Genomic DNA, 27,598 nt, shown 5'->3' on the forward strand with positions numbered 1-27,598 from the left:
TGTTCTATCACACAGACCGAGAAAAGAATTTGTAATTGATTGATAAATTGAGCCAACATTTACTTTTTATACTTCAGGAGTATATAAACAGTTTTATGGAGAGTGCTGATAATTAGGTTGATAATTTAATACGGGTAATTATGAGATATAAGAAATGGCATGAAAGTGGGGAAAAGACATTGAAGGATGTGGACTAGCAAATGGACTTAGTGATTTAAGTAATACTGACCATGTAAGTAGGTGAAGTTGTACTTAAATCAAACTGCATATTAAATTTATAAATAGAGCAAAAAAGTACAAGATTAAAAAGAAGATAGATTGGATAAAGCATTGGTTGCAGAGTGCAGCTCCAGAAAGGACATTAAAGCATAAACAGTGCACAGCATAAATGCTGGTTCTGAAGAGAGAATAGAAATGCCGGAACTAGTAAAGGCTGTGGTGATTTAAGGCTATGAACAGTTTTGATAGAGTGAGTAGGAAAAAAATTATTATCTCTTTACGTGAAAACAGTGTTGAGGATCATTAATGTTGTGAGAGTTAGGAAAGAGATTAAGGGCGATTTCTTTTTGTGGAGAACTGTTACCACATTAGTGAGCTCACCCTTAATGAGGTAAAGATGTGGTTGATACTGTCACTCTCTTAATGCCAATTGGCCAGCACCTTGCCAGGATACTTGCAAAAGAAATACCTAAGGGTAGAATCATATAGGGGCCTGAATAATGTAGTCCATGGTGAGAGTTGTGGCAGAATTGTGAGAGACATTCAATGAGGCCTTTCTCAACATTGAGAGCATGTTATGTCTTTTATGCATTGCTCAATAGCGCCATTTTGTCATTTGAAGAGGATTATAGCTTATTGAACTCCTTATCAATGACACACTTGTCTTATTAATGTTCAACATCTTCAACTTTTAACAAAGCTGCTGAGCAAGCGAGATGTCAACCCTTGACATGGCAGGCTGAGCAGGTGCCTCTGCTCACTGCTGGTTGCCAGGAGCTTACACGTTGTTCAGGGACAAACAGTACCAGTAGGGTATGATGAGGGGAGGTGATGGCCGAGTGGTATTATGTTGGACTGTTAAGCCTGAGATCCAGGTAATATTCTGGGGATGCGAGTTCAAATCCTGCCATGGCAGATAGTGGAATTTGAATTCAATAAAAACCTGGAATTAAGAATCTAATGATGACCATGCAACCATTGTCAATTGTTTGCGTAAGAACTGCCATCCTTACCTGGTCTGGTCTATATGTGACTCCAGACCCACAGCAATGTGCTGACTCTCAACTGTGCCCTGGGATGGATAATAAATGCTGCCTAGGCAGAGGTGCTTGTGAATGAATGAATAAAAAATACAATACATGGGCATCAGTCACACATACCCAACATCTGCCAAACTCCCATGATTCGCACAGTTCTCTCTGATCAACATGCAGGAAGTGTAGACTTGTTCTGCAGAGTGCACCAGTAACTAGCAATGACAGGCTACAGCAAGCACACTTTGTGGGCAGGGTCAGGGACAGGTATCGGGCTGTATCTCAGGGCTGTTTGCATGCTCTCTCAGTGCTCACTCACTTAGCCGCACCCTGCCTTGTCTTTTGGTGCCGTCACACCACCAGGCAGCCTGCCACACTTGTCAGCAGTCCTCAGTCAAGGGATAGATATCTTGCAGGGTGCTATGTAAATCTCCTACCTGCATCGTGTGCCAGCAGCTTATGTGGCAAAACACAGCATGTGCAACAAGTAGGCAACTATATCTCAAAGGCTTTCGAAAGCTGTCATCACTGAAGGTCATGGAAACACCCATCACTTGGGAGTCCCAGCACAGCAAGTCAAGGGCAGCCTCCAATTCCATTCCAGGGGATTGGCCAGTCAAGGGGTCCATGACTTTGTGATCGTGGGAGGGGGTCACAGTCAGTTCTTTGGCTCTATTATCGTCCATCTGTAGCTGGGTGGTCAGGCTAAGGCTAACACAGCCAGGGAGATTAGATTAGATTAGATTAGACTTACAGTGTGGAAACAGGCCCTTCGGCCCAACAAGTCCACACCGACCCGCCGAAGCGCAACCCACCCATACCCCTACATTTACCCCTTACCTAACACTACGGGCAATTTAGCTTGGCCAATTCACCTGACCCGCACATCTTTGGACTGTGGGAGGAAACCGGAGCACCCGGAGGAAACCCACGCAGACACGGGGAGAACGTGCAAACTCCACACAGTCAGTCGCCTGAGTCGGGAATTGAACCCGGGTCTACAGGCGCTGTGAGGCAGCAGTGCTAACCACTGTGCCACCGTGCCGCCCACTGTGCCACCGTGCCGCCCACGATGTGCAGCTTTTACTCAGAGCTCTGGGCACTTCTTATCCAGGGCTCTCTGGTTCAGTCACCCAAGAGAATGGGCCACGGTCTGTCCAGAGAAACTAAAGGGATAAAGGGGAGGGAAAGATAAGGGGGAGCCACTTCCGTGTGAAGGAGACTCAGGAACCTAATAATCAGTATTGGGGATGCAGGCTGGGGTAAGGGGGAATTGCAATTACGAAGTTGGGGAGGATGGGGCAACTGTAATTGTCAGGGAGGGGTACCACACGTCTCAGGTGGGTATTCTGGAGATAGTCAATGTACAGTCAAGAATGATATTGAGGTATTTTGGCATTGGTTTATGGACGAATAGGTAGGTCATAGAAATGAATACAAAGTTAGTCTCTGGTCTTTGGGTGGAAAGTTGAAACGATTCTCTTGTCAGCATTTAGTTGAAATCTCCATTTTCTGAAGGAGGCTTGTGGACATAAATCGTCAGTAACTGGTTCCTGAATATCCTGATGTTCTTAAGCCTAGAAAACCAGGGCCAACTCATTAGCTTAAATGAAGAGCCATGACTTTGTGAGGGGGTGGTTGCTGCTATAAATGTTGAAGGGAGCCACTCAGCGGACTGATCCATGTGAGAGCTGTTGTCAGTTATGAGTGACCAGCTGATTTGATCTCAAAGGTGCAGACAGAACTGTCAGTTGCTGATAACTGAGTTGATTAGTTGTCAGATTTTCACACAGCAGATGACTTCTGACAGTGTCAGCAGCATAGCTCTATTGCACTGTGCCATAATTGGCTGTCTTGCTGCTTTAGTCCTTCTGCAGCAATTTGCTCTACCTGTACTTGGTAGAGGAAAAGCCGGTATTTCTTGTAACATTAGGTCATTGTAAATCTTACATTTCTGCAGATGCTGTGATTGTTCCATTTCAGGCTGCAACTTGGAGAACGTGAAACAGCCAGTTAATGGTTTGCTGTCAAAATAGTGGCTAATTATTATTCGTTTTGATTAAATGTTATGGGAACTTCAGACCAGACACAGAAGCACATTTAAACTCAAAAGTTGCAGCCCAAATTGTGTCACATCACAGAAACTAAATCTTGCCAATTGCTTCATCATTGAGATTCATGGTGTAGCAAACGTTGCTGCAGTCATATAGAATGTCTGAACAGAATTGGTCAAACGGTTTACTTGGCCCATTCAATCTATGCATCTTCTTAATGATGTTCTGAATAATCCTTCATGCATATCAACTACACTGCCTGTGTTAATTAACTCTGGGAAATAATAAACAGACCTGGGCAGGGAAGAATGCAAGTGCAAATCTGAGAGGAAAGCAACTGACAAAGTTCGAGCTAACAGAAGTAACAAAAACGCAAAACTAAAGACACTATCTAAATGCAGGTAACACTCAGAACAGATGAACTGGTAGCCCAAATAGAAATAAATAAGTATATGTAAAACAGTTTGCTTGGAGATAATAAAGACAAGACAAATGGGGGACAAAATCAGAAATACCTAGAGAAACACAGCAGATCTGACAGCATCTGTGGAGAGAAAGCAAAGGCAGAACTCCAGGATCCAGACATTTGGGCAAATAGTACACAGGCCTCTTAACAGTCAGAGAGGGGGAGGGGTGAGGGAGGAAGGGGTGCTAATCTGCATGTCGTCTAGAAAATCAGATGAGCAAAGATAACCTAGCTGAGGAGTTCACAGAATTTTTTTTGGAATAGTTACTTGGAATTACAGCCAACCAGAGAGCAGACTATGATGGACCTGGTATTGGGCAACAACATAGGATTAATGGGAAGCTGCCTCGGGTTAGCAGTGATATAATATGATCTGAAAATTTGAGGGAAGCAAGGAGAGGGTCAAAGAGTAGTATTTTAAATTTAAATGAATGCAGTTTTGATTGCTGAATGTTAACATGAACAAGCAAGTAAGGTTAAAGGATAGATCATCAAAAAAGCCGGAGCGGCCATTTAAGGGAATATTTCAGAATATACAGAATCTAATGAGGGGAAAAGAATCCAAGGGAAAGATCCACCTTCTGTGGTTAACTTAAAAAAAAGTTAAATATAGTATTAAACTTAAAGAATAGGCATTTATTATGTAAATATGTATAGCAATTCAGAAGATTGGACATAGTTTATACATCAGCAAAAAATGGCTAAAAAGTTATTAAGGATGGGAACACACAGTAAGAGTTTTTATAGATGTTTTAAAAAGTAAGGAATTAATGAGGAGGAAGTCCTGCAGAAAATGAGTTTGGTAAATTAATAATGGAAGATAAATAAATGGTAAATGAATCAGACAGGTATTGTACATTGGTCTTCACTATACAGGATAGAAATGACATACCAGAAATAGCTTTAATTCAGGGAACAGAAGGGAGGAAGAAACTCAAAATTATGATCAAACAGCAATTCATAGCTTACAGATAATGCCACAGACAACACCATCCCTGGTATGTCCTATCCCAATGACAGAACAAGCAGGAAGACAGCTAACGATCCGTACCCATGAACACCAACTAGCCATGAAACGACACGACCAGCTATCCTTAGTAGCCACACGCGCAGATGACAAGCAACATGAATTCAACTGGGGCAACACTACTATTATAGGACAAGCCAAACAGAGAACAGCCAGGGAATTCCTAGAGGCATGGCATTCATCCACAGATTCTATCAACAAACACATCGACCTGGAACCAATATACTGGCCACTGCAGCTGACAGCTGGAACTGACAACTGGAAGCGGCAGAGACAAACCCCTATAAATGCTGGAGGAAACAAAACAGAAGCGCTTCACAGGAGGCTCCCAAGCACTGAGGATGCCACTTAGACAGGGGACGAAATGTCTGCAACACAAATTCCCAGCTCGGCGAACAGAACCACAACAACGAGCACCCGAGCTACAAATCTTCTCACAAACCTAGAACAAATCTATCGGAGAGGTTGGCACAGTGATATAACATTAGGAAGGTGGTGCTATCATCATTGAGTCCAGACTCCTGAAAGTCCCCTGGCATCAGATCAAACAGGCATCCTGTCCAACCAGTCCATTCCAAACAATTGGCACGATGGGTTTGCACCTCAAAACAATGTTGCGAGAAATGAAATCTAAAAATAGCCATGAGGAAAAATTGATGCTGGGTCAGTCCTCCTTTACAACAACAACGTAGAAGAAGCAGTATAATATTAAGCTGTTCAATACATAGTGGCTTAATCATGCTCAGCTTTGGATTTAATTATTCTTCAATTTATAAGACCTTACCAGTGTGTTTGTCGTTTGTCTGACTCATCGGTAATCATATTTTTTTCTCCTCACTAACTCTTCTAAACCACTTATTCTCAGATCTATAATCCATGATTATTTTACATGAATCACTCTGCTCTAACATTGCACGAGGTGGAATGTGTGTGCTATTTTTCTACTCTAACTGTTTTCCTGATAATTTTCTGCATGTCTTTTGCTTTATTTATCTCACTCTCCCTCCTCGGGTGTTGCTTTCTCCTTAATATAAAACAAAGGGTACAATTCTAAAGGGGTTGCTGGAGCAGAGGTACCTGGTTATGTGCGTGCATAAATTGTTGGATGTGGCAGCATAAGTTACATACAAATGTGTAAATTAGTAAAAATGGTAGGCCATTTGTCCCTTCAAGTTTTCAATGAGGTCCTAGCTGATCTGTTTGTGTTCAGAATTCCATAATTTTATTTTATCCACAATACTTTTTGATTCCCAGTCTAACAATTTATCTAGTTCCACCTTAAAAAATATTCAATGACCCCACCTTCACTGCTGCCGAGTTCCAAAGTTGCATAAGTCCCATCACCTCTGCATAAAAGGACGGCCTCTAATTTTAAACAGCATTCCCTAGTTTTGGACTCACTCACAAGAATAAACATCCTTTCCACATTCATCTTGTCACTGCCATCATAAACTTCAGTCAAATCACCCCTCACTCTGCTGACCGCTAGTGAAAACAAGTCCAGCCTATCAAATCCAACCTTATAAGGAAACACGCTTATTCCATGTATTAATCCAGTAAAATCCTCTGAATCACTTGCAATGTATTTATATCCATCCTAAAATAAGGGGATCAAAATTGCATACTATTCTAGATGTGGTCTCACCAGTGTCCTGTACAACTGAAACATCCTTACTTTTATGTTCATTTCCTCAGGCAATCTAACAACCCAATTAGCCTCCAGATTGCATGCTATACCTGCATACGAATGTTTTGGCAACTTATGTATTAGAACACCTAAACATGTTGGAATTCTGTAGTTGTTCTTCATTTAAATAATAATCTTTCTTTTATTCTTCCTGCCAAAGTGGAAACTTCACGTTTTTCCATATTATACTCCCTTTGGCAGATTTTTGACCACTCACCTCACCTGTCTATATCGGTCTGCATCTTTGTTATATCATCTTCCCAACATACTTTCCTACCTGTCTTTGTGTCTTCTGCATATTTAGCCACTGTGCCCTTAATCATCTTATCTGAGTCATTGTTATAGATGGCCAACACAGACCCCTGCAGACCACACTTGTCACATCCTGCCAATCTTGAAGACACCCATTTATTCATATTCCCTGCGCTCTGAACCAGTCAATTCTTTACCCATACAAGTATGTTATCCACCTCATGAGTTCCTATATTGCACAGTAATCATTTATGCAGATCTTTATCAAATGCCTCCTGGAAATCCAAGTACAGTATATCGACAGCCCCTCTTCGTTTACAGAACAAGTTACTTGGTAAAAACAATGACTGCAGATGCTGGAAACCAGAGTCTAGATTAGAGTGGTGCTGGAAAAGCACAGCAGTTCAGGCAGCATCCGAGGAGCAGGAAAATCGACATTTCGGGCAAAAACCCTTCATCAGAACAAGTTACTCATTCAATGAGTTCCAAAAAAAATTGGTGAAACAGGATTTCCCTTTCTCAAAGCCATGCTGACTCTGCCTGATTACCTTGAGCTTTTCCAAGTGTCCAGTTATAACCTCCTTAATACTCAATTCAACCACTTCCCTCTGACATACATCAAGCTAACTGGTCTGTAATATGCTGTTTTCTATCTTCCTCCCTTGCTCGACTATTTCAGAGGGCAGCTGAGGATCAACTATATGGCAGTGGAACTGGAGTAATTTCACCTAGGGGTAGGAAATAAATGCTAGCCAGCCAGCAATATGAGTGAATAAAATAAAAAAAAAATCTTCTTGTATATTTCATCCTACATTGTGGTTGCTGTTCAGAGACATATAGATTGCACTGACCAGTGACGTTTTTGCAAATACACTCATGGGATGTGGTGTTGCTGGCTAGGTTAGCATTTGTTGCTCTTGAGAAAGTGTTGGTGAGCTGCCTTCTTGACTCGCTGCATTTCATGTGTTGTAGGTAGACCCACAAGACCCTTAGGGACAGAGTTCCAGGATTTTTACCCAATGACACTGAAGGAACAGCGATATATTTTCAAGTCAGGATGGTGAGTGGCTTGGAGGGGAACTTGCAGGGGGTGGTGTTCACATGTATCTGCTGCCCTTGTCTTTCTATGGTCGTGGGTTTGGAAGGTGCTGTCTCAGGATCTTTGGTGAATTTCTGCAATGCATCTTGTAGATGATGAGCACTGTAGCTACTGAACGTCAGTGGTGGATGAAGTGCCAATCAAGTGCACTGCTTTGTACAGGATGGCAGCAATTTCTTGAGTGTTGTTGGAGATGTATTCCATCCCCTCCTGACTTGTGCCTTGTATAAACTGTCAAGCTCAGGGGAATCAGGAGGTGACACTAGATTCTGACCTGCTCTTGTAGCCACAATACCTATTTGGCAAGTCCAATTGAGTTTTTTACTCAATGGTAACTTCCCAGGTTTTTGATAGTGGAGTTTCAGTGAAGTTAACACCACTGAATGCCAAGTGATGATGGTTAGATTCTCTCTTGTTGGAGATGGTCATTGTCTGATATTTGTATGGCACAAATGATACTTACCACCTTTCAGCCCAAGCCTGAATTTTGCCTGGGTTTTGCAGCATTTGGATATGGACTGCTTCAGTACCTAAGGAGCCACAAATGATATTGAACATATGCAACCATCAGTGAACATCCCCACTCTGAGTTTGTGAAAATAGGAAGGTCATTGGGGAAGTGGCTGAAGATGATCGTACCTAGGACACTATTCTGAGGAACTGCTGGAGAGATGCCCTGGAGCGGAGGTGACTAACCAACAGCAACCACAGCTATCTTCCTTTGTGCCAGACATGGACTCCAACCAGCACAGAGTTTGCCCCCCGATTTCTATTGATTCCAGTTTTGCTAGGGCTCCTTGATGTCACACTTGGTTGAATGTGGCTTTGATGTCAAGGCCTGTCACTCTCATCTCCTGTCTGGAATTCAGCTCTTTTGTCCATGTTAGAACCAAGCTCTAATGAAGTCAGGAGCTGAGTGGCCATGGCGGAACCCAAACTGGGCATCACTGAGATGTTGCTGAATGTCACAGTTAATTACTCCTTCCTTCACTTTATTGAAGATCGAGAATGGGCTGATGGGGCAATAACTTGCCAAGTTGGAATTGTCCTTTTTTTTGTGCACAGGACACATTTGGGCAAATTTCCACACTGTTGAGTGATTGCCAGTGTTATACTGGAACAACTTGGCTTGTGGCATGGCCATTTCTGGAGCACAAATCCTCAGCACTATTGCAGGAATATTGTCAGGGCCTGTACTCTTTGCAGTATCTAGTGCCACCAGCCCATTCCTTGATATCACATGAAGTGAATCGAATTGGTAGAATCCTAGTACCTGTGACGCTAGGGAGCTCACAAAAGGATGCCGATATGAATCAGCCATTCGGCACTTCTAACTGAAGATTGCTATAGATGCTTGAGCCTTGCCTTTTGCACTGATGTATTGGCTCCGCTTTCATTGAGGATGGGGATATTTGTGGAGCCTCCTTCTCCAGTGAGTTATTTAATTGACCACCACCATTCATGACTGGATGTGCCCAGGACTTCAGAACTTCAGTCTCATCCACTGTTTGAGGAATCATTTAGCTGCCTAAAACTTGCTAGTCGCCCTGTTTGGTAGCTTCACCAGACTTAAGACCAAATGTTTAGATATGCTTGGTGCTGCCTCCTGTGCTCTTCATTGAACCAGGGTTGATCCCCTGGCTTGATGGGAATGGTTGGATGGGGGATATGCTGGACCATAAGGTTACAGATTGTGCTGGAGTATAATTCTGCTGCTGTTGATGGGCCACAGCGCCACATGGATGTCCATTCTGGAGTTGCTAGATCTGTTCGAAGTCTGTCCAGTTTAACATGGTGCCACACAACATGATGGAAGGTATTCTCAATGTGAAGGTGGGACTTCGTCTCCACAAGGACTGTGCAATGGTTACTGTTATCGATACTGTTATAGACACATGTATCTGCAGCTGGCAGATTGGTAAGGATGAGGTCAAGTATGTTTTGCCTTCTTATTGGTCCCCTCACCACCTACTGCAGACCCAGTCTAGCAGCTATGTCCTTTAGGATCCAATCAGCTCGATCAGTAGCACAGCTGATGAGCCACTCTTAGTGATGGGCATTGAAATCCCCTACCCCAGTGTACATTATTTTTAGGTAAAAACAAGGAAACCAGATTCTAGATTAGAGTGGTGCTGGAAAAGCGCAGCAGTTCAGGCAGCATCCGAGGAGCAGGAACATCGCGTTTTGGGCAAAAGCCAAGCCTCTGTTCCTGATGAAGGGCTTTTGCCTGAAACATCGATTTTCCTGCTCCTTGGATGCTGCCTGAACTGCTGTGCTTTTCCAGCACCACTCTAGTCTAGAGTACATTATTTTCACCCTTGCCACCCTCAGTGCTTCCTCCAAGTGTTGCTCAACATGAAGCATAGAGTCATCAGCCAAGGGAGGCTTTAAGAGGTCTGGAATCAATGGTCAGGACCCCAAGGACAATTCTCTCCTGACTGTATACCACGATGCCATTCCTTCTGCTAGGTCTATCTTGCTAGTGGAGCAGGGATAGCAAGGATGGTGTCAAAGACATTGCCCATAAGGTATGATCCTGTGAGTATGGCTATATCAGGCTGTTGCTTGACTAGTCAGTGACAACTCTCAAAACTTTGGCACTCGCCCCCAGATATTGCAGAGTCAAAAGGGCTGTTTTTTCTGTTGCTGTTTCATGTGCCAGGGTTGATGCCAGGTAGTCCATCTTCATTCCATTTTTCCTTCCTGGCTGCTGATAGAGTCATAGAGATGTGCAGCACGGAAACAGACCCTTCGGTCCAACTCAGCATTACCAACCAAATATCCTAACCTAATCTAGTCCCACCTGTCAACTTTTGGTCCATATCCCTCTAAACCCTTCCTATTCATATACCCGTCCAGATGTCTTTTAAATATTGTAAGTGTACCAGCCTCCACCACTTCCTCTGGCAGCTCATTCCATACATGTACCACTTTCTGCATGAAAAAGTTGCCCCTGAGGTCACTTTTATATTTCCCCCTCTCACCCTAAACCTATGCCCTCTAGTTCTGGATTCCCCCACCCCAGGGAAAAGGTCTTGTCTATTTATCCTATCCATGCCCCTCATGATTTTATGAACCTCTATAAGGTCACCCCTCAGCCTCCGACACTCCAGGGAAAACAGCTCCAGCCTATTCAGCTTTTCCCTTTAGCTCAAATCCTCCAACCGTGGTAACATCATTGTAAATCTTTTCTGAACCCTTTCACGCTTCACAACATCCTTCCTTTTGGAGGGAGACCAGAATTGCACACAGTACTTCAAAAGTAGCCAGAATTCCAATGTCCTGGACATCTCGCAACATGACCTCCCAACTCCTGTAGTCAATACTCTGACCAATAAAGGAAAGCAAACCAAACGCCATCTTCACTAACCTATCTGCCTGCGACTCCACTTTCAAGAGCTATGAAGCTGCACTCCTTGTTCAGCAACACACCCCAGGACCTTGCCATTAAATGTATAAGTTGTGCCCTGATTTGCCTTTCCAAAACGAAGCACCTTACATTTATCTAAATTAAACTCCATTGGCCACTCCTTGGCCCAATGGCCCATCTGATCAAGATCCCATTGTACTCTGAGGTAATCTTCTTTGCTCTCCACTACACCTCCAATTTTGGTGTCTTTTGCAAACTTACTAATTATATCTGCCATGTTCGCATCCAAATCATTTATATAAATGACAAAAGGCTGTGGACCTAGCACTGATCTTTGTGGCACACCACTGGTCACAGGCCTCCAGTCTGAAAGGCAACCCTCCACCACCACCCTCTGTATTCTACTTTCAAGCCAGACACATGTAAATTCTACCCTCAGGATTCCCTCCAACAACTTACCCACCACTAATGTTAGGCTCACCGGTGATGCATCTTCCCATTCCTAATTGTGTGGAGTGCAGTTAAGAGTCAACCAAATTGGTGTGGCTGGAGTCACGTATAGGCCAAACCAGACAAGGATGGCAGTTTCCTTCCGTGAAAGACATTAGTGAATCAATTTTTCCAACAGTTGACAATGGTCATCATGAGACTCTTAATTCCAGACTTTTATTAAATTCAAATTGTGGAATTGGAAAGCAGGGCTCCAGAACATTGGGCTAAGAGTCTAGTGATAAGACCACTAGGCCATTGGATCCCTTGATTGAGCCAACATTCTGCTTCTGTCTGTATATTCTGCAAATCATTAAAAAACATGAAACTGTTAATCCTACATTGAATAATGAATTAAAATGATTCTGGAGGGCAGGGGTAGGTAGTGGTAGCAGCGGTTTTGTAATTCACCAGACCAAGTACTCAATGTCTCATGGCCTATAGTGTGGGTTTGAATCCCACAATGGAAGAAGGTGTAATTTGAGTTCAATAAATAAAAATCTGGAATTAAAAATTAGTCAAATGGACACTGTAGTGCTTGTCATGAATACCCATCTTCCACTAATGTCCTGCTGTCTGCGTCTGGCCTATGTGTCTCCAGACCTATTGCAATGTGCTAGCTATGCCACCTACTTCGGTGCTGGATGGGTAATAAATGCCAGGCCACATCCCATGAGTGAATTGAAAGTTGTCAATCATCCTATTAAACATTGAACTCAGTGTGTGGTGCTCTTTCTTCCTGTTGGATGATAAAGCCAAAATGATCCCCAATTCGTTTTTCACCAACACAAGTCCTGTATGCTAAGGGCACTGGCATGTAACCACTTTGTGTGGACCCGGACTCGTGTGTGGCCACACAAGATAGGACTGCGGGCTCTCTTTTTGAAACTGCGTGAGTGAGCTCTTTATCTTTTTACAAAAACCCAGGTTTCAGGGTCATTTTCTGCTGCTGTTCCAATTTGATTTCAAACATTGCCTTGATGGGATTTGAGTTCCCAGTCTGAAAGTTGCTCTAACTCCGCCATAAGCCATGTAGTTAACACCAACCTCTTGTCTGGGGGACTTTCATCAGCGTTGACTCAAGTACACATATAACGTTAACCTGACTTCACAAACACAGTCTGATCAGTGACTTATGGCTTCTACTTTGGGCTTGAACGTTGAAATGAGCCTTTGGCCGAGTGGCTGACTGAGAAGGTGCAGGGTTTGTGGAACACTGTGCGCACTTTCAGCAAGTGGAGTTTGGCTCTGAGTTTTGAATTAACATCCAGTACACTTGACCATGGGTTTGACCAATCCCCCTTCACTTGTTTTGAGCTGAATTCTGAGGAAGTGTCACTCAACCTGAAATGTTAACTCTGATTGCTCTCCACGGATGCTGCCAGACCTGCTGAGCTTTTCCAGCAATTTCTGTTTTTGCCTCCTCCACCAGTTTTAGTTTGATTTGGAGATGCCGATGTTGGACTGGGGTGGACAAAGTTAAAAGTCACACAACACCAGGTTGTAGTCCAACTGTTTTAATTGGAAGCACTAGCTTGAAGAGCGCTGCTCCTTCTTAATTTAGTCTGGGCTCTGGGAAGCTGTAAAATCCTGCCGTGGTACAGGAGTAATCGGCCTGATAGTTACTGTGGGATTGGTGACATTGATGTAAGGAGTGTTCACATTGTGGCCTGTCGGTTTGTGGACGTTCCAATTTCTTGACTACTTGTCGAGAAAAAGAGTTAATTTTCCACTTCTCATAATTAATCAAACTTTTCTTTCCTTTCCTTTCATAGAGGGTAATCGTCCCCGGTGGAGGGGAAGCTTTCAGGTGGTTCTTCTGAGAGAAACCAAGGAACTCCTCACAGTCTCATGAAACACGATTTGCCTCACGAGTGGAGAACCAGTTCTACATGTGTTCCCGATACAAGGCACAAGTTTTATGCCAATGGTTCCTATTTGTTATTATAGTGGACATGGTAGTTTTTAAGCATCTTTGGTTTTATGTGAAAACTACATGCTGGTATTATTAGGAATGAATTGTACAAAAATGCAACTTGTATTGTGCGATGGAGAGAACTGGACAATCATTATAATATGTTACACATTTGTGGCCAGTGTTCATTTTAAAAAAAACTTGTCTTAAAAGATGGGGATTTAGCAATGACCTGCAGTGCAGTTGTGTCGATGATGAGCATGATTTGTGAGCTTGTGAAGGATATAACAATTTTGTTGTGTGTCAATTCTTTTACTCCTGGGTTTCTACGACGTTTGGATTTTCTTTGCATGTTCCCAGTTGTTGCTCGTCCAACCTATTATCAGCTTCTTCTTCATATTAACTGATTGAAGAAGCTAACAAGGGTATTATAATGCTATTTGGATTTCAAGGTTGTGGACTTTTTGAATAATACATGAATAGTAAAGACCATTCTGTTAAGTACAGAAAGATCCACGGTCGGGTTAATAGAGGAAGCTGCTGTTTGTAAAGAAATCCCCCTGATCTCAAAGCCTGCATTTAACAGATTCTTTTTTCACTTTCTTTTGTTTAAGAAATTACATTTTGGTGATCATAGAGGGCAATTGGGCTTTTTAGAATCTGCCATTGTAAGCTCTTTGGTGCAGCACGGTGGCACAGTGGTTAGCACTGCTGCCTCACAGCGCCTGAGACCTGGGTTCAATTCCCGACTCAGGCGACTGACTGTGTGGAGTTTGCACGTTCTCCCCGTGTCTGCGTGGGTTTCCTCCGGGTGCTCCGGTTTCCTCCCACAGTCCAAAGGTGTGCGGGTCAGGTGAATTGGCCATGCTAAATTGCCTGTAGTTTTAGGTAAGGGGTTAATGTAGGGGTATGGGTGGGTTGCGCTTCGGCGGGTCGGTGTGGACTCGTTGGGCCGAAGGGCCTGTTTCCACACTGTAAGTAATCTAATCTAATCTAATCAGGAATTAGCAACTGATTTTTGAGGCACTTAGGTGCGGATGTCGGCAAAAGCTTCCCCTTCTGCTTGGAAGAAAATGTGCACTAGTCAAGGAAAGTTCAGGTTGCAGTTGTTTCGTGTACAGCGCCACTCCACCCCCTCACTCCCCCAACTGGTTTGATACTTCGGGTGACAGTTATCACTTATCCCTCACTTTTAATGAGTACTCGACATATTCACCAAACTCAGAAACAACTTTGCTTTTCCTGCAGTCTTCCCTGAATCGGGGGATTGTTTTGAATTTAAGCAAAATCAAAATAATTTTGTTGGTGCAATCTGCTTGATTTCAATCAAAGTTTTGTACGGATAAATTCCAGTTTTTTATTCATTCCGTCAGTTGCTTACAAACAGATAGGAGTTGAGGTTCTGGTCAAAAGGTGAAATGAAGCTGAAATCTGAATTAAAGTGGTTGGTGCTGGAGGGTCGACGTCCCGAAATGTTGCATCTCTAAAGGGTGCTCAGTAAATGATGCTGCTCTGTATTTTAGCTTCTCCTGCTTTTATTTATTCAGTCTGTTTATGTCTCGGCCACTGGGCACCTTTGCAATAACAGCCTGCAGATGCACGTTTGTGGCCGAAGTTGCATGCTATGTTGGTACTTCTCAATCTATTTTTTTGCCTTTGACAACGTTATAGTTGAAACCAGTCGTTGCTAAATGTGGATTTGTAGCCTGTCACTGGCCCATCCAGGCTGCATCCGGATGTCTGTGTGGTTTTGTTTTATCAATCTAAAACTATTTTTGTAACTGACTTTGTGAGTAGTTTAACATGCACCTGAATAAAGTGTGTTACTATGATCAGCTCAAAAGATTCAATCCATTTCTTTCTTGATGGTAGCAAGTTAACAAGTATTTACATGGTACCTTCTTTGTGGACGTCAGGACGTTCCTTCCCAGCCAATGCAGCATGTTTGAAGTTTAGTGACAAGTGTAATGTGGGGAAATATAGCAGCCAGTTTCTGCGCAGTAAGATCTCATAGCTTTCAATGTGGTAATAACCAGATAGCCCAATGGGACACCTAGGATGATCTCCCTTGATCTTCTTTGAACTGCGCTGTGGGATCTTTTATGTTCAGTTGAGAGTTTTAATGTCTCAGTTGAGACTTTGCCCAGGCTGTACACCCTTAATACACCATTGAAGTGTCAGCCTTGATACAGTGCTTACAACTCTTCTTGACCTTTGGACACTGAGACAAGAGCCAAGGGTAATGTATGCTTTATTTTTAATTTGTTCATAGGATAAGGGGGCAGCTGACTAGGCCAGCCTTTATTGCCCATCCCAGGGAACTGTTAAGAATCTGGAATCACATGTAGGCCAGACTAGGTAAGGACAGCAGTTTCCTTCCCTGAAGGACATTAGTGAACCAGATGGGGTTTTCCGACCATTGGCATTGGTTCATAGGTCATCATTTAGACTGATTCCAGATTTTTAAAAAATGAATTCAAATGCTATGGCGGGATTTGCACCTGGGTCTCTGGATTAACAGTCTAGAGATAAGATGACTATGCCACCAGCTACCCCCCCCCATGACAACATGGGAATAGGATGAGGATGGAGGTTTGATTATGAGATTTATCTGTTTATTCAAAGGATGAGAGGGCAGTTGTACAGTCACAAGGTGGGAATTCCTGCTCTGTATTAATCAGTAACGTACAAAATTAATTGCTCAGGTCAATAGAAGATTGGAGTGTAATACAGTACTATGCACTTCGAGCTTCCATTCTACACCCATTATACCTTTCCACTGGTGGTACTGTACATGCAGAGCATCATGTTAGTATTCCATGATCTATCCATGATGTGGAGGAGCTAGTGTTGGATTCGGGTGTACAAAGTTAAAAATCACACAGCACCATGTTAGAGTCCAACTGGTTTATTTGGAAGCGTTGCTCCTTCCTCACAACCACCTCCTGAAGGAGTGGCACTCTGAAAGCATACTTCCAAATAAACCTGTTGGACTATAACCTGGTGTTGTGTGATTTTTAACAATGATCTATCCAGAGCTCCATACACTCAGCACTGTGCACAAATGCACTGTATAGCCATTGGACCATGAAACACATTTTTTTGCACACCATCCTGTGCAGCCACTGGCAGTGTACCTGCAGTGCTGTTCAGAATGTACATCTGCTGCATTGTGTGCCCTCTACGTTGTATGCATCATTAACAACCTATCCTATATACCCACTCAACTGTGTAACCTCTACACTGTACATTCACTGCACTGCAGTAGACTGCTCGCACCCCAGAAGGGAAGACAGTTGAAAAAAAAAGCTTGCCCCACAACCACAACATGCCAGAGGTGGGCTAAATTTTTAAAAGTGGGTAATCCAGCTCTCCGGGGGAAACAGGAGCTGCTAGCCAATCTGATTGGCCATCACTCCGGGCAGCATCAAAGCTGAGTATTGTACACTGCTCAGGCTGCAGGAAAGAGCCCAAAGTGGAACATGGCTTTGCCAAGAAGGTAAATCCTGAGGTTTCAGCGTGAGGAAGATGCCACGGCATGGAGAGAGTGAGCAGTGGGTAGTGCCTGCTTGTCTCAGATAAACAGTGCAAACTACATAGAGGAGGTGACATCTTGGCTGGAGGTGGCTTTGCGGTGCCCTTGAGCCATAGAATCCCTACAGTGTGGGAGCGGTCCATTGAGATCACACTGACCCTCTGAAGAGCATCCCGTCCGGACCTACCCTGTAACCCTGCATGTCCCATGGCTAATCCAATTAGCCTATGTAGCCCTGGATTACTATGGGAAATTCAGCATAGCCAATCCACCAAACCTACACAAATTTAAACTGTGGGAGGAAACCAGAATACCCAAAGGAAAGCCACACAAACCTGGAGAACTTGCAAACTCCACAAAGACAGTCACCCAAGGTGGAACGGAATGTAGGTCCCTGGCACTGTGGGGCAGCAGTGCCAACCACTGAGGCACCATGCTGCTGAAAGATTCCAGCCTCCATAAAAAGCCCTGCCAACTCTCATCTGTAATTCGGTGTGGTCAAAATATTATTTGGGTTAATGGGCTTGTCAACAAGCCTAAATAACCTGAATTATTAATTTAGATATGGCAGACAGGTTAATTAAGTTCACTGGATGGCTGGTTTCTAATGCACAGTGATATCAACAGCGTGGATTCAATTCTTGCACTGGCTAAGGTCCCCTTCTGAACCTCTCCCCTCATCTGAAGCATGGTGAATAAATCTGTCTCTGTGTCTGTCTCTGTCTCTGTCTCTGTTTCTGTCTGTCTGTCTCTCTTGCCAGTGAGACAACAGCCTTGTGATCCTCTCAGACAGCAATGACTTCACCTTTACCCATCTATACCTTCATCGATGTAGCTGGATGCGCTAAACCCACATCGGTACAAAAGACAAAGGTGGGCTGCTGCTTACCTGGTATCTCAGAACAAACTCCAAACTCTTGAACTAATTTCCTCCATTTTTGTCTCTCATATTAATTTAGTCTCAATGTTTTAGGCAATTACTAAATAACCATGCTCATAAGGACTTGTAGTGTTAATTTTTGTTCGTAGAATGTCCTGACATCTGCTGTGTAATCTATTCAGACCACAACCTTTGTTGTACTGTTCGATCTGTTGAAACTGCTACTACAAGAACTTTCTCTTGCACTACTGAAGGCTCTTCCTCTGCTTATGTGACTGTTTTCCAGGACAAGAGTTACTTTTAAACCCATTATCAATACAAATAGTCCATTCATTCCATTTCCTCACTCCATTCTGCTAGTCCACGGACTTTGCCTTTTACTCATGTTCCACAATCTTCAATAAATATTTAAACTTGCCAGTAGCTTTTCTTGCATGTTCTACAAACGCTGCATCCCTTGTTTGCTCGACCTCTCTTCATATCAGCTCAGCACTCACTCGGAACGATGTGATAGTTTTTCCATGATCTGGTTCTGGTTTCCTGGGATCTTTATCACATAAATATTTGAGGTTTAAGGTGTCTTGTTTACTTTTATTTACAATTTATATTAAGGACTGGTTGAGGAAAGTGTATGGACTATAGCCAAATTTGTGAATGATATAAAAATACGTGAAGAGGATGACACAAAGAGTTTGAGTAGGGATATAGACAGGTTAAGTGAGTGGACAAAAACTTGACAGATCAAATATAAATGTGGGGAAAATGAGAGGTTATGAACTTTGGCAGCAAGAATAGAGGAGCTGAAGATTATTTAAATGCAGAAAGACTGCAGAAAGCTACAGCACAGAGGGATCTGGTAGTCTTTGTGTATAAATCATAGAAGTTAACGTACAAATTGAGCAGGAAATAAGACCAAAAGGGCAGTTTAGACCTATACTCTCGAGTTTAGAAGAGTGAGACAGGAGCTAATTAAGGTATATAAGGTGCTGAATGGGATTGACAAAGTAGACATAGAGCGGATACTTCCTCACATGCGGCAATTTAGAATGAAAGGTCATAGTTTTATGGTAAGATGTAACAGATTTAAAACAGAGATGTTGAGAAATTGCATCTCTCAAAGGGTCGTGAATCTATGGAATTCACTGCCCTAGAGTGCAGTGGGTACCAGGACATTTAGTAAATTTAAGGAGGGGATAGATTTTTAATTTGTAATTGGTAGAAGGGTTATGGAAATTGAGCAGAAAAATGGAATTGAGGCCGAGGTAAGATCTATCAAACAACAGAACAGGCTCGAGGGACGAATTGCCATCTTCTGTTTCAAGTTCTTATTCCTTATCTACGGAAAGATAACCTGGCAGTGGAGGCAGTCTGGAGAAGGATTATTCGACTCTTCTGGGGGAAGAGTCCTATGTGGAAAGGTTGAATAGGTTGGGCCTGTACTCATTGGAATTTAGAAGATTGAGAGGCGACCTTGTTAAAACATACAAGATTCTAATGGGAGTGTGACAGGAACAATGCCAAAAGGATGTTTCCCCTTGTGGGACCAGAGGGCAAAATCCGAGAGTTAGGGGTCACCTTTTTAAGCCAGAGATGAGGTGATCTTTCTTCTCCTAGAGGATAGGAAATTTGTGGAATTCTTTACCACAGAGGACTGTCGCTGGGTCATTTAAGGCTTAATACAGCCTTTTGATCCAACAGGGAATCAAGGGTTGTGGGGAATGGGCAGGGAAATGGACATGAGGATCATCACATCAGCCATGATCTCATTGATAGGCTCGATGGATGGAATGGCCTGTTTCTGCAGCTCTGTTTTTTGGTCTATCAGCTGCTGTGAGATTGAGGCTTTTTAATTAATTCCAATTACTCGTGAAGAATAAACCTTAACAGTTTGATTACCACAATTGATAAGTACAGACTTACAATCAGAACCTATTGCCTTACCAGGTCCAAACTATTTCCGATGGCTCTTTAATTTTACAACACCAAATCTGAGTAAAATCATGTCTATTGACATCTTCTGAGATGTTATATGGTACCTCAGAACTCTCTGAACTTCAGGCCTGGTGAAAACCCATCTCCCTGCATGTAAAGCATTCAAATGTTCAGATAAGACTGAACTAATTGTAGCATCTTCTACAGCAGGAGCTCCATTGTACAGCATAGAAGATAATTTGGGATTTTTAGGGCCTAAATCCTGCGATAATTCTTTGCACGAACTTCCCACAATGGTATAGTTGTCAACTTGCATTCTGGTTAATTAGCTAAAATTTCATTTCTCAAAGTCCAGAGCTGAAAGGACCTGCAGATATGGTTTGCATTTCCATAAAGTTCATATTTTCACAAACAAACTCAGCTTTGGCAAATGCATCTCTTTTATCGGTCAGAAACTTTGCAAGTATGGCAAGACCAATCTCGAGTCAACAAGTAAGGTTGCAAAATTAATTAGAACTAAAGTCTTTATCTGAATGCACATAGCATTCAAGACAAAACAGATGAACTGAGGGCATGAATAGAAATGATTATGGTTGATCTGAGAGCCACTGCAGAGACACATTGGAGGACAACATGGATTGACATTTGAATATTAACCGGTGCTTGATATTTAGGAATGGCAGGACGGTAGAAAAGGGATGTCTCTTTTAATTAACATTATGACAGAGAGATAACAAGGGTATAGTAACAATCTGGGTGAAAATGAGAAATGATAAAGGCAACAAATCACTATGTCTCCTGGACTATAAAGGAAGAAATAGTGGGAACTTTGGGGAAAGGTATACTAATGACCATGGGTGATTACAATCTGCATATTGATTAAACAAGTCAATTGGACAGAGCTAATCTTGATGGACAGTTCAGGATAGTACTTTCGAGAGCAAACTAGAAAGCAAGGTATTTGAGCTGTGTTGTGTAACAAGATGGGAATAATTAATAACATCATAGTGAAGTTGCTTCTAGGTACGTAATCGTAACATGATTAAATTTTACATTCAGTTTGAAGGAGAAAAGAGTGGGTCCAAGGCATGATTTTTTTAACTTAAATATGAGCCATTTATGAGGACCTGAAAGTGGAGCCAATTGAAGTCATTGCAGCTGTACAGGACATTGGTTAGGCCACTGTTGGAATATTGCATGCAATTCTGGTCTCCTTCCTATCGGAAAGATGTTGTGAAACTTGAAAGGGTTCAGAAAAGATTTACAAGGATGTTGCCAGGGTTGGAGGATCTGAGCTATAGGGAGAGGCTGAACAGGCTGGGGCTGTTTTCCCTGGAGCGTCGGAGGCTGAGGGGTGACCTTATAGAGGTTTACAAAATTATGAGAGGCATGGATAGGATATATAGACAAAGTCTTTTCCATGGGGTTGGGGAGTCCAGAATTAGAGGGCATAGGTTTAGGGTGAGAGGGGTAAGATATGAAAGAGAACTAAGTGACAACTTTTTCCACACAGAGGGTGGTATGTGCATGGAATGAGCTGCAAGAGGATGTGGTGGAGGCTGGTACAATTGCAACATTTCAGAGGCATTTGGATGGGTACATGAATAGGAAGGGTTTGGAGGGATATGGGCTAGGTGCTGGCAGGTGGGACGAGATTGGGTAGGGATATCTGGTCAGCATGGACGGGTTGGACTGAAGGGTCTGTTTCCATCCTGGACATCTCTATCACTCTATAATTGTAAGTGAATTAATAAATTAGATTAAGGGATGTGGATGACATTTAAGGAAACATCTGAGAATATACAGAATAGATACATTCCAATAAGAAAGAAAAAAAATTGTAGAGGTGGACACACGATTTGTAGTCCACTAACAAGTTAAAGCTATAATTTAAAGTCAAAGTTAAAGAAAAAGCTCATAATTATGCACAGCTGGGTGGCAGGTCAGAAGCTTGGACTGAATATAAAGAATAGCTAAAGGTGACTAAAAGATTAATAAGGAGGAAAACATTAGGATATGAGAAAAAACTCATGTCACAACTCACTGGGAACATTCTGGAAACCAAGCCCGACCTCTCCACACCCCCACCTCCCAGAGTCATCCCAAATGTGAAAAGATTTAATGAGATTAGCCAAAGTCCCCAATATATCTGACTGACAAATCCAGGTGAAAAGATACACTCATCAGGTTTACGTGCTTACCAAGAAAACAACGATAGATTGTAAACAGCTTGATTGGAACTGTCAGAGAAATACCCAGTTGAACAGAGACCACACAAGTATGGATCGGGGGAAATTGACAAGCTGTTTATTACAAGCGATATCGCTGGAAGAGATATTGACTAGGCTGAGACAGAACTGACCGTTTGTACAGGTAGACTCATGGTTCTCTTCCTTGAGCAGTGGGCCCAGGTAGTTTAATAGGGGTACAGTAATGTGGTGTGAATTATGGTACAATCAAGAGTAAAGCACAATCAATGGGAGGACCATCAGCCGTCCGATAGCAGCAATCAGCCAGTGATTGAGCTAGGAGATTGCGATCCTCTGTGAGAGTAGATGTTAATGTTTCTTATCCTGGCATCGATGGGTTTCCATTGTGGTTAGTCCGCAAGCAAGGTACCTTGGTGCCTTTCAGTCTGAGCAACCCTTTGTCCAGTATGTGTGTGGAGGGAGTCTGCCCTTAGGGCTTCAGGAGCGGTTGTGCTTACTGAGGGCTAGGAAGTTTATTGTTGGGCTGTCTTGGGAAGTGTATTTCCCAGTCTGGAAGTGGCTTGAGTCATCTCCTGTTTGCAGCCTAGTGTCTTAGTTAGCCTGTTTGGTCAAGGCTGAGGCATTCTGGGTAGTTTCTGTTGTGGCTTAGGCAGACATGGTTCCTTATGTTCTTTGTGGCCATGCTGTGGGTGGACAGGGTAGTGGATTTTCTCCTGCAATAACTGATGGTAGAAAACTGAAACATGAATCATGGACTGACAACTCTCTACAACATTACTCTACTGCATAAGAAATTCCCACACACGAACAAACAGGCAAAAAAAGAGACAATTCAAGTCACAAATGTTATGGGTGGGAAAGAAACAAATGGAAGGCAGTCCAGGTTATGGGCATCAATAAGTTGTTTTCCATTAGTTTCCTTCTGGTTGATTTTGGCTGTTGAAGAGAACGTAAGGTATGGGCACACTAATTTTCAACCTTTCATTCACTAGTTGAATATTCATCTTTTCGGCCTCTTTCATCTTTCTTTCTCAGGAGGGAATTTGCCAATACATACAGAGTAGTTACTTTCTTGAAATGTTCTTTTACTGCTTACTCACAGAAGGGAAATGTTTTCTCTTCCACGGGCTGGATATTTATATTGTATTGTGCAATTAGAGAGTCATAGAATTATACAGCGTGGAAACAGACCCATTTGATTAGATTCCCTATAGGGTGGGAACAGGCCCTTCGGCCCAACTAGTCCACACCGACCCTCTGAGGAGTAACCCACCCAGAGCCATTGCCCTGACTAATGCACCTAACTCTATGGGCAATTTAGCATGGCCAATTCACTTGACCTGTACATCTTTGGACTGTGGGAGGAAACCGGAGCACCAGGAGGAAACCCACACAGACATGGGGTGGATGTGCAAACTCCACACAGTCACCTGAGGTTGGAATCGAACGTGGATCTCTGGCGCTATGAGGCAGCAGTGCTAACCATTGAGCCACCATGCCATCCTGTTGATCCAAAAGACATTCAAAACTGACCTCGTCCCATTTATCTGCATTTGGCCCTTAACGTCTTAGATCTTTCCTATCCATGTACCTGTCCATATGTCTTTTTAAGGTCATTACTGTATCTGCACTTACCGCTACCTCTGGCAGTCAAACCATCCTGTATGTGAAAAAGTTGCTCTCAGCTCCCTTGTAAATTTTTCCCTTCTCACATTGAACCTATGCCCTTTAGTTTTGGACTCCTTGGGGAAAACACACAGACTGTTCACCCTATTCATGCCCCTCACGATTTTATAAACCTCCATAAGGTCACCCCTCAACCTATCTAGCCTATCCAGGCTCTCCTTGTAATTCAAACCCTCCAGTCTCGGTAACATATTTGTAAATCTTTTATGCACCCTACCCTTTTTAAGAAATTCCCACACACATACAAGAATAGCAAGCTCTCCAGAATTTTGCTATGAACTAGTATGAGGCTTTTTGCCACCTGAGTGGATTACATGGTCTCAGATGAGGTGGGGAGTGTCTGAGTTGCACAAATTAGTACAATTATATAAAGCTTGCTGGAGGAAGGCATTTGCTATATAGCATTCATTGAGAAAAAGAAACATGAGACTTACCAATCAGAGGACAGAAGGGAACAGCTAGAAACAGAACATCCTCCAATGGGTTGGAACGTTAAGTGATGTCAAAGTTTACATTTATTTTGATAGGGTTTTTTTATTAGATTAGATTAGATTCTCTGCAGTGTGGAAACAGGCTCTTGGGCCCAACAAGTCCACACTGACCCTCCGAAGAGTAACCCACGCAGACCCATTTCCCTCTGACTAATGCACCTAACATGACACGCAATTTAGCATGGCCAATTCACCCTGACCTGCACCCCTTTGGATTGTGGGAGGAAACCCACACAGAAACGGGGAGAATGTGCAAAATTCACACAAGGCTGGAATTGAACCTGGGACCCTGGAGCTGTGAGGCACCACTGAGCCACCATGCCATCCCATGGTACTGTTTATTTTGTTGCTGTTTAAACCAAGCATTAATACTGTCATCCATATCTTGAGATACTTATCACACTATCCCAAACTTCCTTTCTTCCCTCAAGTCATTAATATATTGTCATGTCCCACATCAATTACTCCACAGCTGTCAAATTGAACCTTTCCAACAAGGTGTTCATATTATGTATGCATACTATTTTTGCAGCTTCAAACCCAGCTTCAAGATCCCAGCAACTGTTACTGAAAAACTAAAAACTGAAAATCCTGAACCCACCCATTCAGGCTGCTTATATTGGTCCAACTTTATAATAAACCTAAGGTCTCACAAGTTGTTTACTTTATTGGATTAAAATAGGCTGTTCACCACCTCTGACTTAAAACTTCTCTTCAAAAAAAGGATAAAATACATCTCATAAAGACATAGTATCATTACAGGACCTACAATCGTCTTGTCTCGCTGAACAATCAGACTCTGTTCCTTCAATTCTGACCCCTTTTTGCATGGGCTCTTTCTCTTGGCTCCTCTCATGATAGTTATTCCCTCCCTAAACTTCTTTACTTCTCTCTCCTCCTTTGAATCCAACTCTTAAACCATGTCGTTGTCAGCCCTCTTAACAGTTCCTTCGATTGACTTGTTATTAATTTATTTCTGATGATGCATGTGTGAAATGCTTGGGTCTTTTTATTTCCATCTTTTGTCTTTAAATGAGAAGTTCTAGATAGTCTAGAAACTGAACAAATAGGATTCAAACTAAAGGGCAACAATGCAATCAAATGTGAATAATGGCAAAATTTTTATGAATTTGAAGTCAGACATTCATCCATCCATCTATCCATCCATCCATTCATCCATCCATCCATCATTGATTGATCCATTCACTCATTCCCTACTACTCCCCTGTTCAGATGGGCTTAGCTTCTAGCTGACAAACCACCTTTCCAAGACACAATATTTTATGTATTAGTCTGGACGGTGAATGTTAATGGACGAGTTGGTCAGAGAAACCTTTGCAGTTCATTCGCTCTTCACCCAATATCCTCACATGTAGAATAAAAGAAAGAACTGCGGATTCTGGAAATCTGAAACTCGGCAGGTCTGGCAACATCAGTGGAGAGAAGGCAGAGCTAGCATTTCAAGTCCAGTCACCCTTCATCAGAAGTGTTCTGAAATGTTAACTCTGTTTCTCTCAGCATGGATGCTGCCAGACCTGCTGAGATACTCACATCTAGATTGAATTATACTGGTCAGCAATTGAGAGGGGGAGTCATGACTGAGTGCTCTCACCGTTCACTCACAGGCACTGATATTACTGCCACTCTGACTGAGATCAGCCCAGTGACCTTTGAATTTGTCATTTATTTGGCTCTGTTGGATAAGATTTTTTGAGTAATCCAAGGCACCTTATTTCATCATTTTTGTTTAAATTACTGTGAGCTTATTTATACTTGAACATTAATTATATAGATGTGATAGTTATTATATTTATCTTCAAAAATTGAGTCTCTTGTTTGATTGGCAGTGAGTTGGCATTCACTGATAAGGAATGGGTACACAGACCCATCAATAATTCTCGACTGTGTGCTTCTTCATATTGATTCTTGACACGAAACTGCAGTGAAACCCCCTGGGAATGATTTAATTTAGCAGGGTTCAGTATGAGGAGTTCACGGAGTGAATGAAGATTAGCTTTGGACCTCTCCAGCATCAAATGTACAAGCACATTTCAACACAGTTAATGCTTGCATGTAAAGAGGGCAGAGAGAAAATGGGAGAGAAACAGACAGTGAAAGAGACAGAAGGGGAGAGAGACAGACTCAGAGTGACACAGAGAAAAATAGTATGACAGAGTGAGGCAGAGAGTGATCCAAAGAGATAAAGAGACACAGACGGAGGCCAATAGGCAGACAGACAGCAAAGTGAGTAAACCAAAGAGAATAAGAAATGCAGAGAAATAAACTGCGGTGCAGGGAGACAGCCAGAGATTGAGATGTTGACAGAGAGAGGCAGAAGTGGAGACTCCGAAAGAATACAGAGGTAGACAAAAGAAAGGATGAGACAAAAAGAGTCACAGATTGTGATGAGTTAGATAAGTATAGGTGAAGAATACCGCTGAGAACCTGTTGGACTATAACCTGGTGTGAGATTTTTAACTTTGTACACCCCAGTCCAACACTGGCATATCCAAATCCCTGAGAATGAAAGAGATTGAGAGTGAAAGGGTCAATCACAGTCCTCTGCAAAATCTATCCCTATCGTTATTGTAGACTATAGATTGCTACTTTCCTTTCCCACTTGGTTTGTATATTCAATATTAATTTTGTTTCAGCAATCTACAGTCAAATATTTAGCTACAAATTGTCTCGGTTTTGTCGTGGATTTTTTTTAACTTTTGAGAAATGGTAATGAAGGTCAAATTGAACTAACTTTGATCTAAAGCTGTAAATTTGACCAAGGATATGGCAAAAAGAGAGCACAACAGAAATGCATCACAAATCTATCAGCTCCTGGAAAAATATAAGTTCAACATGCCATGTAAAAACCTTATTCTGGATTAGTGGTGCTGGAAGAGCACAGCAGGTCAGGCAGCATCCAAGGAGCAGGAGAATCGATGTTTCGGGCACAAGCCCTTCTTCAGCAATGAGGTTGGTGTGCCAAGCAGGCTAAGATAAAAGGTAGAGAGGAGGGACTTGGGGAAGGGCGTTAGGAATACAATAGGTGAAAGGAGGCCAAGGTGAGGGTGATAGGTTGTGGGGGTGGGGGTGGGGGTGGGGGTGGAGAGGTCGGGAAGAAGATAGCAGGTCAAGAAGGCGGTGCTGAGTCCGAGGGTTGGGACTAAGATAAGGTGGGGGGAGGGAAATGAGGGAGCTGGAGAAATCTGCATTCATCCCTTGTGGTTGGAGGGTTCCTAGGTGGAAGATGAGGCG

At 42.7% G+C, this 27,598-nt stretch overlaps 1 protein-coding gene across 1 annotated transcript in view; it reads left to right on the forward strand.

The window, feature by feature from the left end:
* The window catches only part of LOC132826238 (CXXC-type zinc finger protein 4-like), a 62,399-nt gene extending 46,986 nt beyond the window's left edge, over nt 1–15,413 (forward strand). Inside the window, exon 2 of the mRNA XM_060841936.1 lies at nt 13,473–15,413. Within this exon, the coding sequence (XP_060697919.1) occupies nt 13,473–13,520 (48 nt within the window). The 3' untranslated portion in view covers nt 13,521–15,413. The remainder of the gene's footprint in view (nt 1–13,472) is intronic.
* The last annotated feature ends 12,185 nt before the right edge of the window (nt 15,414–27,598 follow it).

The sequence above is a fragment of the Hemiscyllium ocellatum genome, chromosome 2 (assembly GCF_020745735.1).
Source record: "Hemiscyllium ocellatum isolate sHemOce1 chromosome 2, sHemOce1.pat.X.cur, whole genome shotgun sequence".
Taxonomy (NCBI): Eukaryota; Metazoa; Chordata; class Chondrichthyes; order Orectolobiformes; family Hemiscylliidae; genus Hemiscyllium; species Hemiscyllium ocellatum.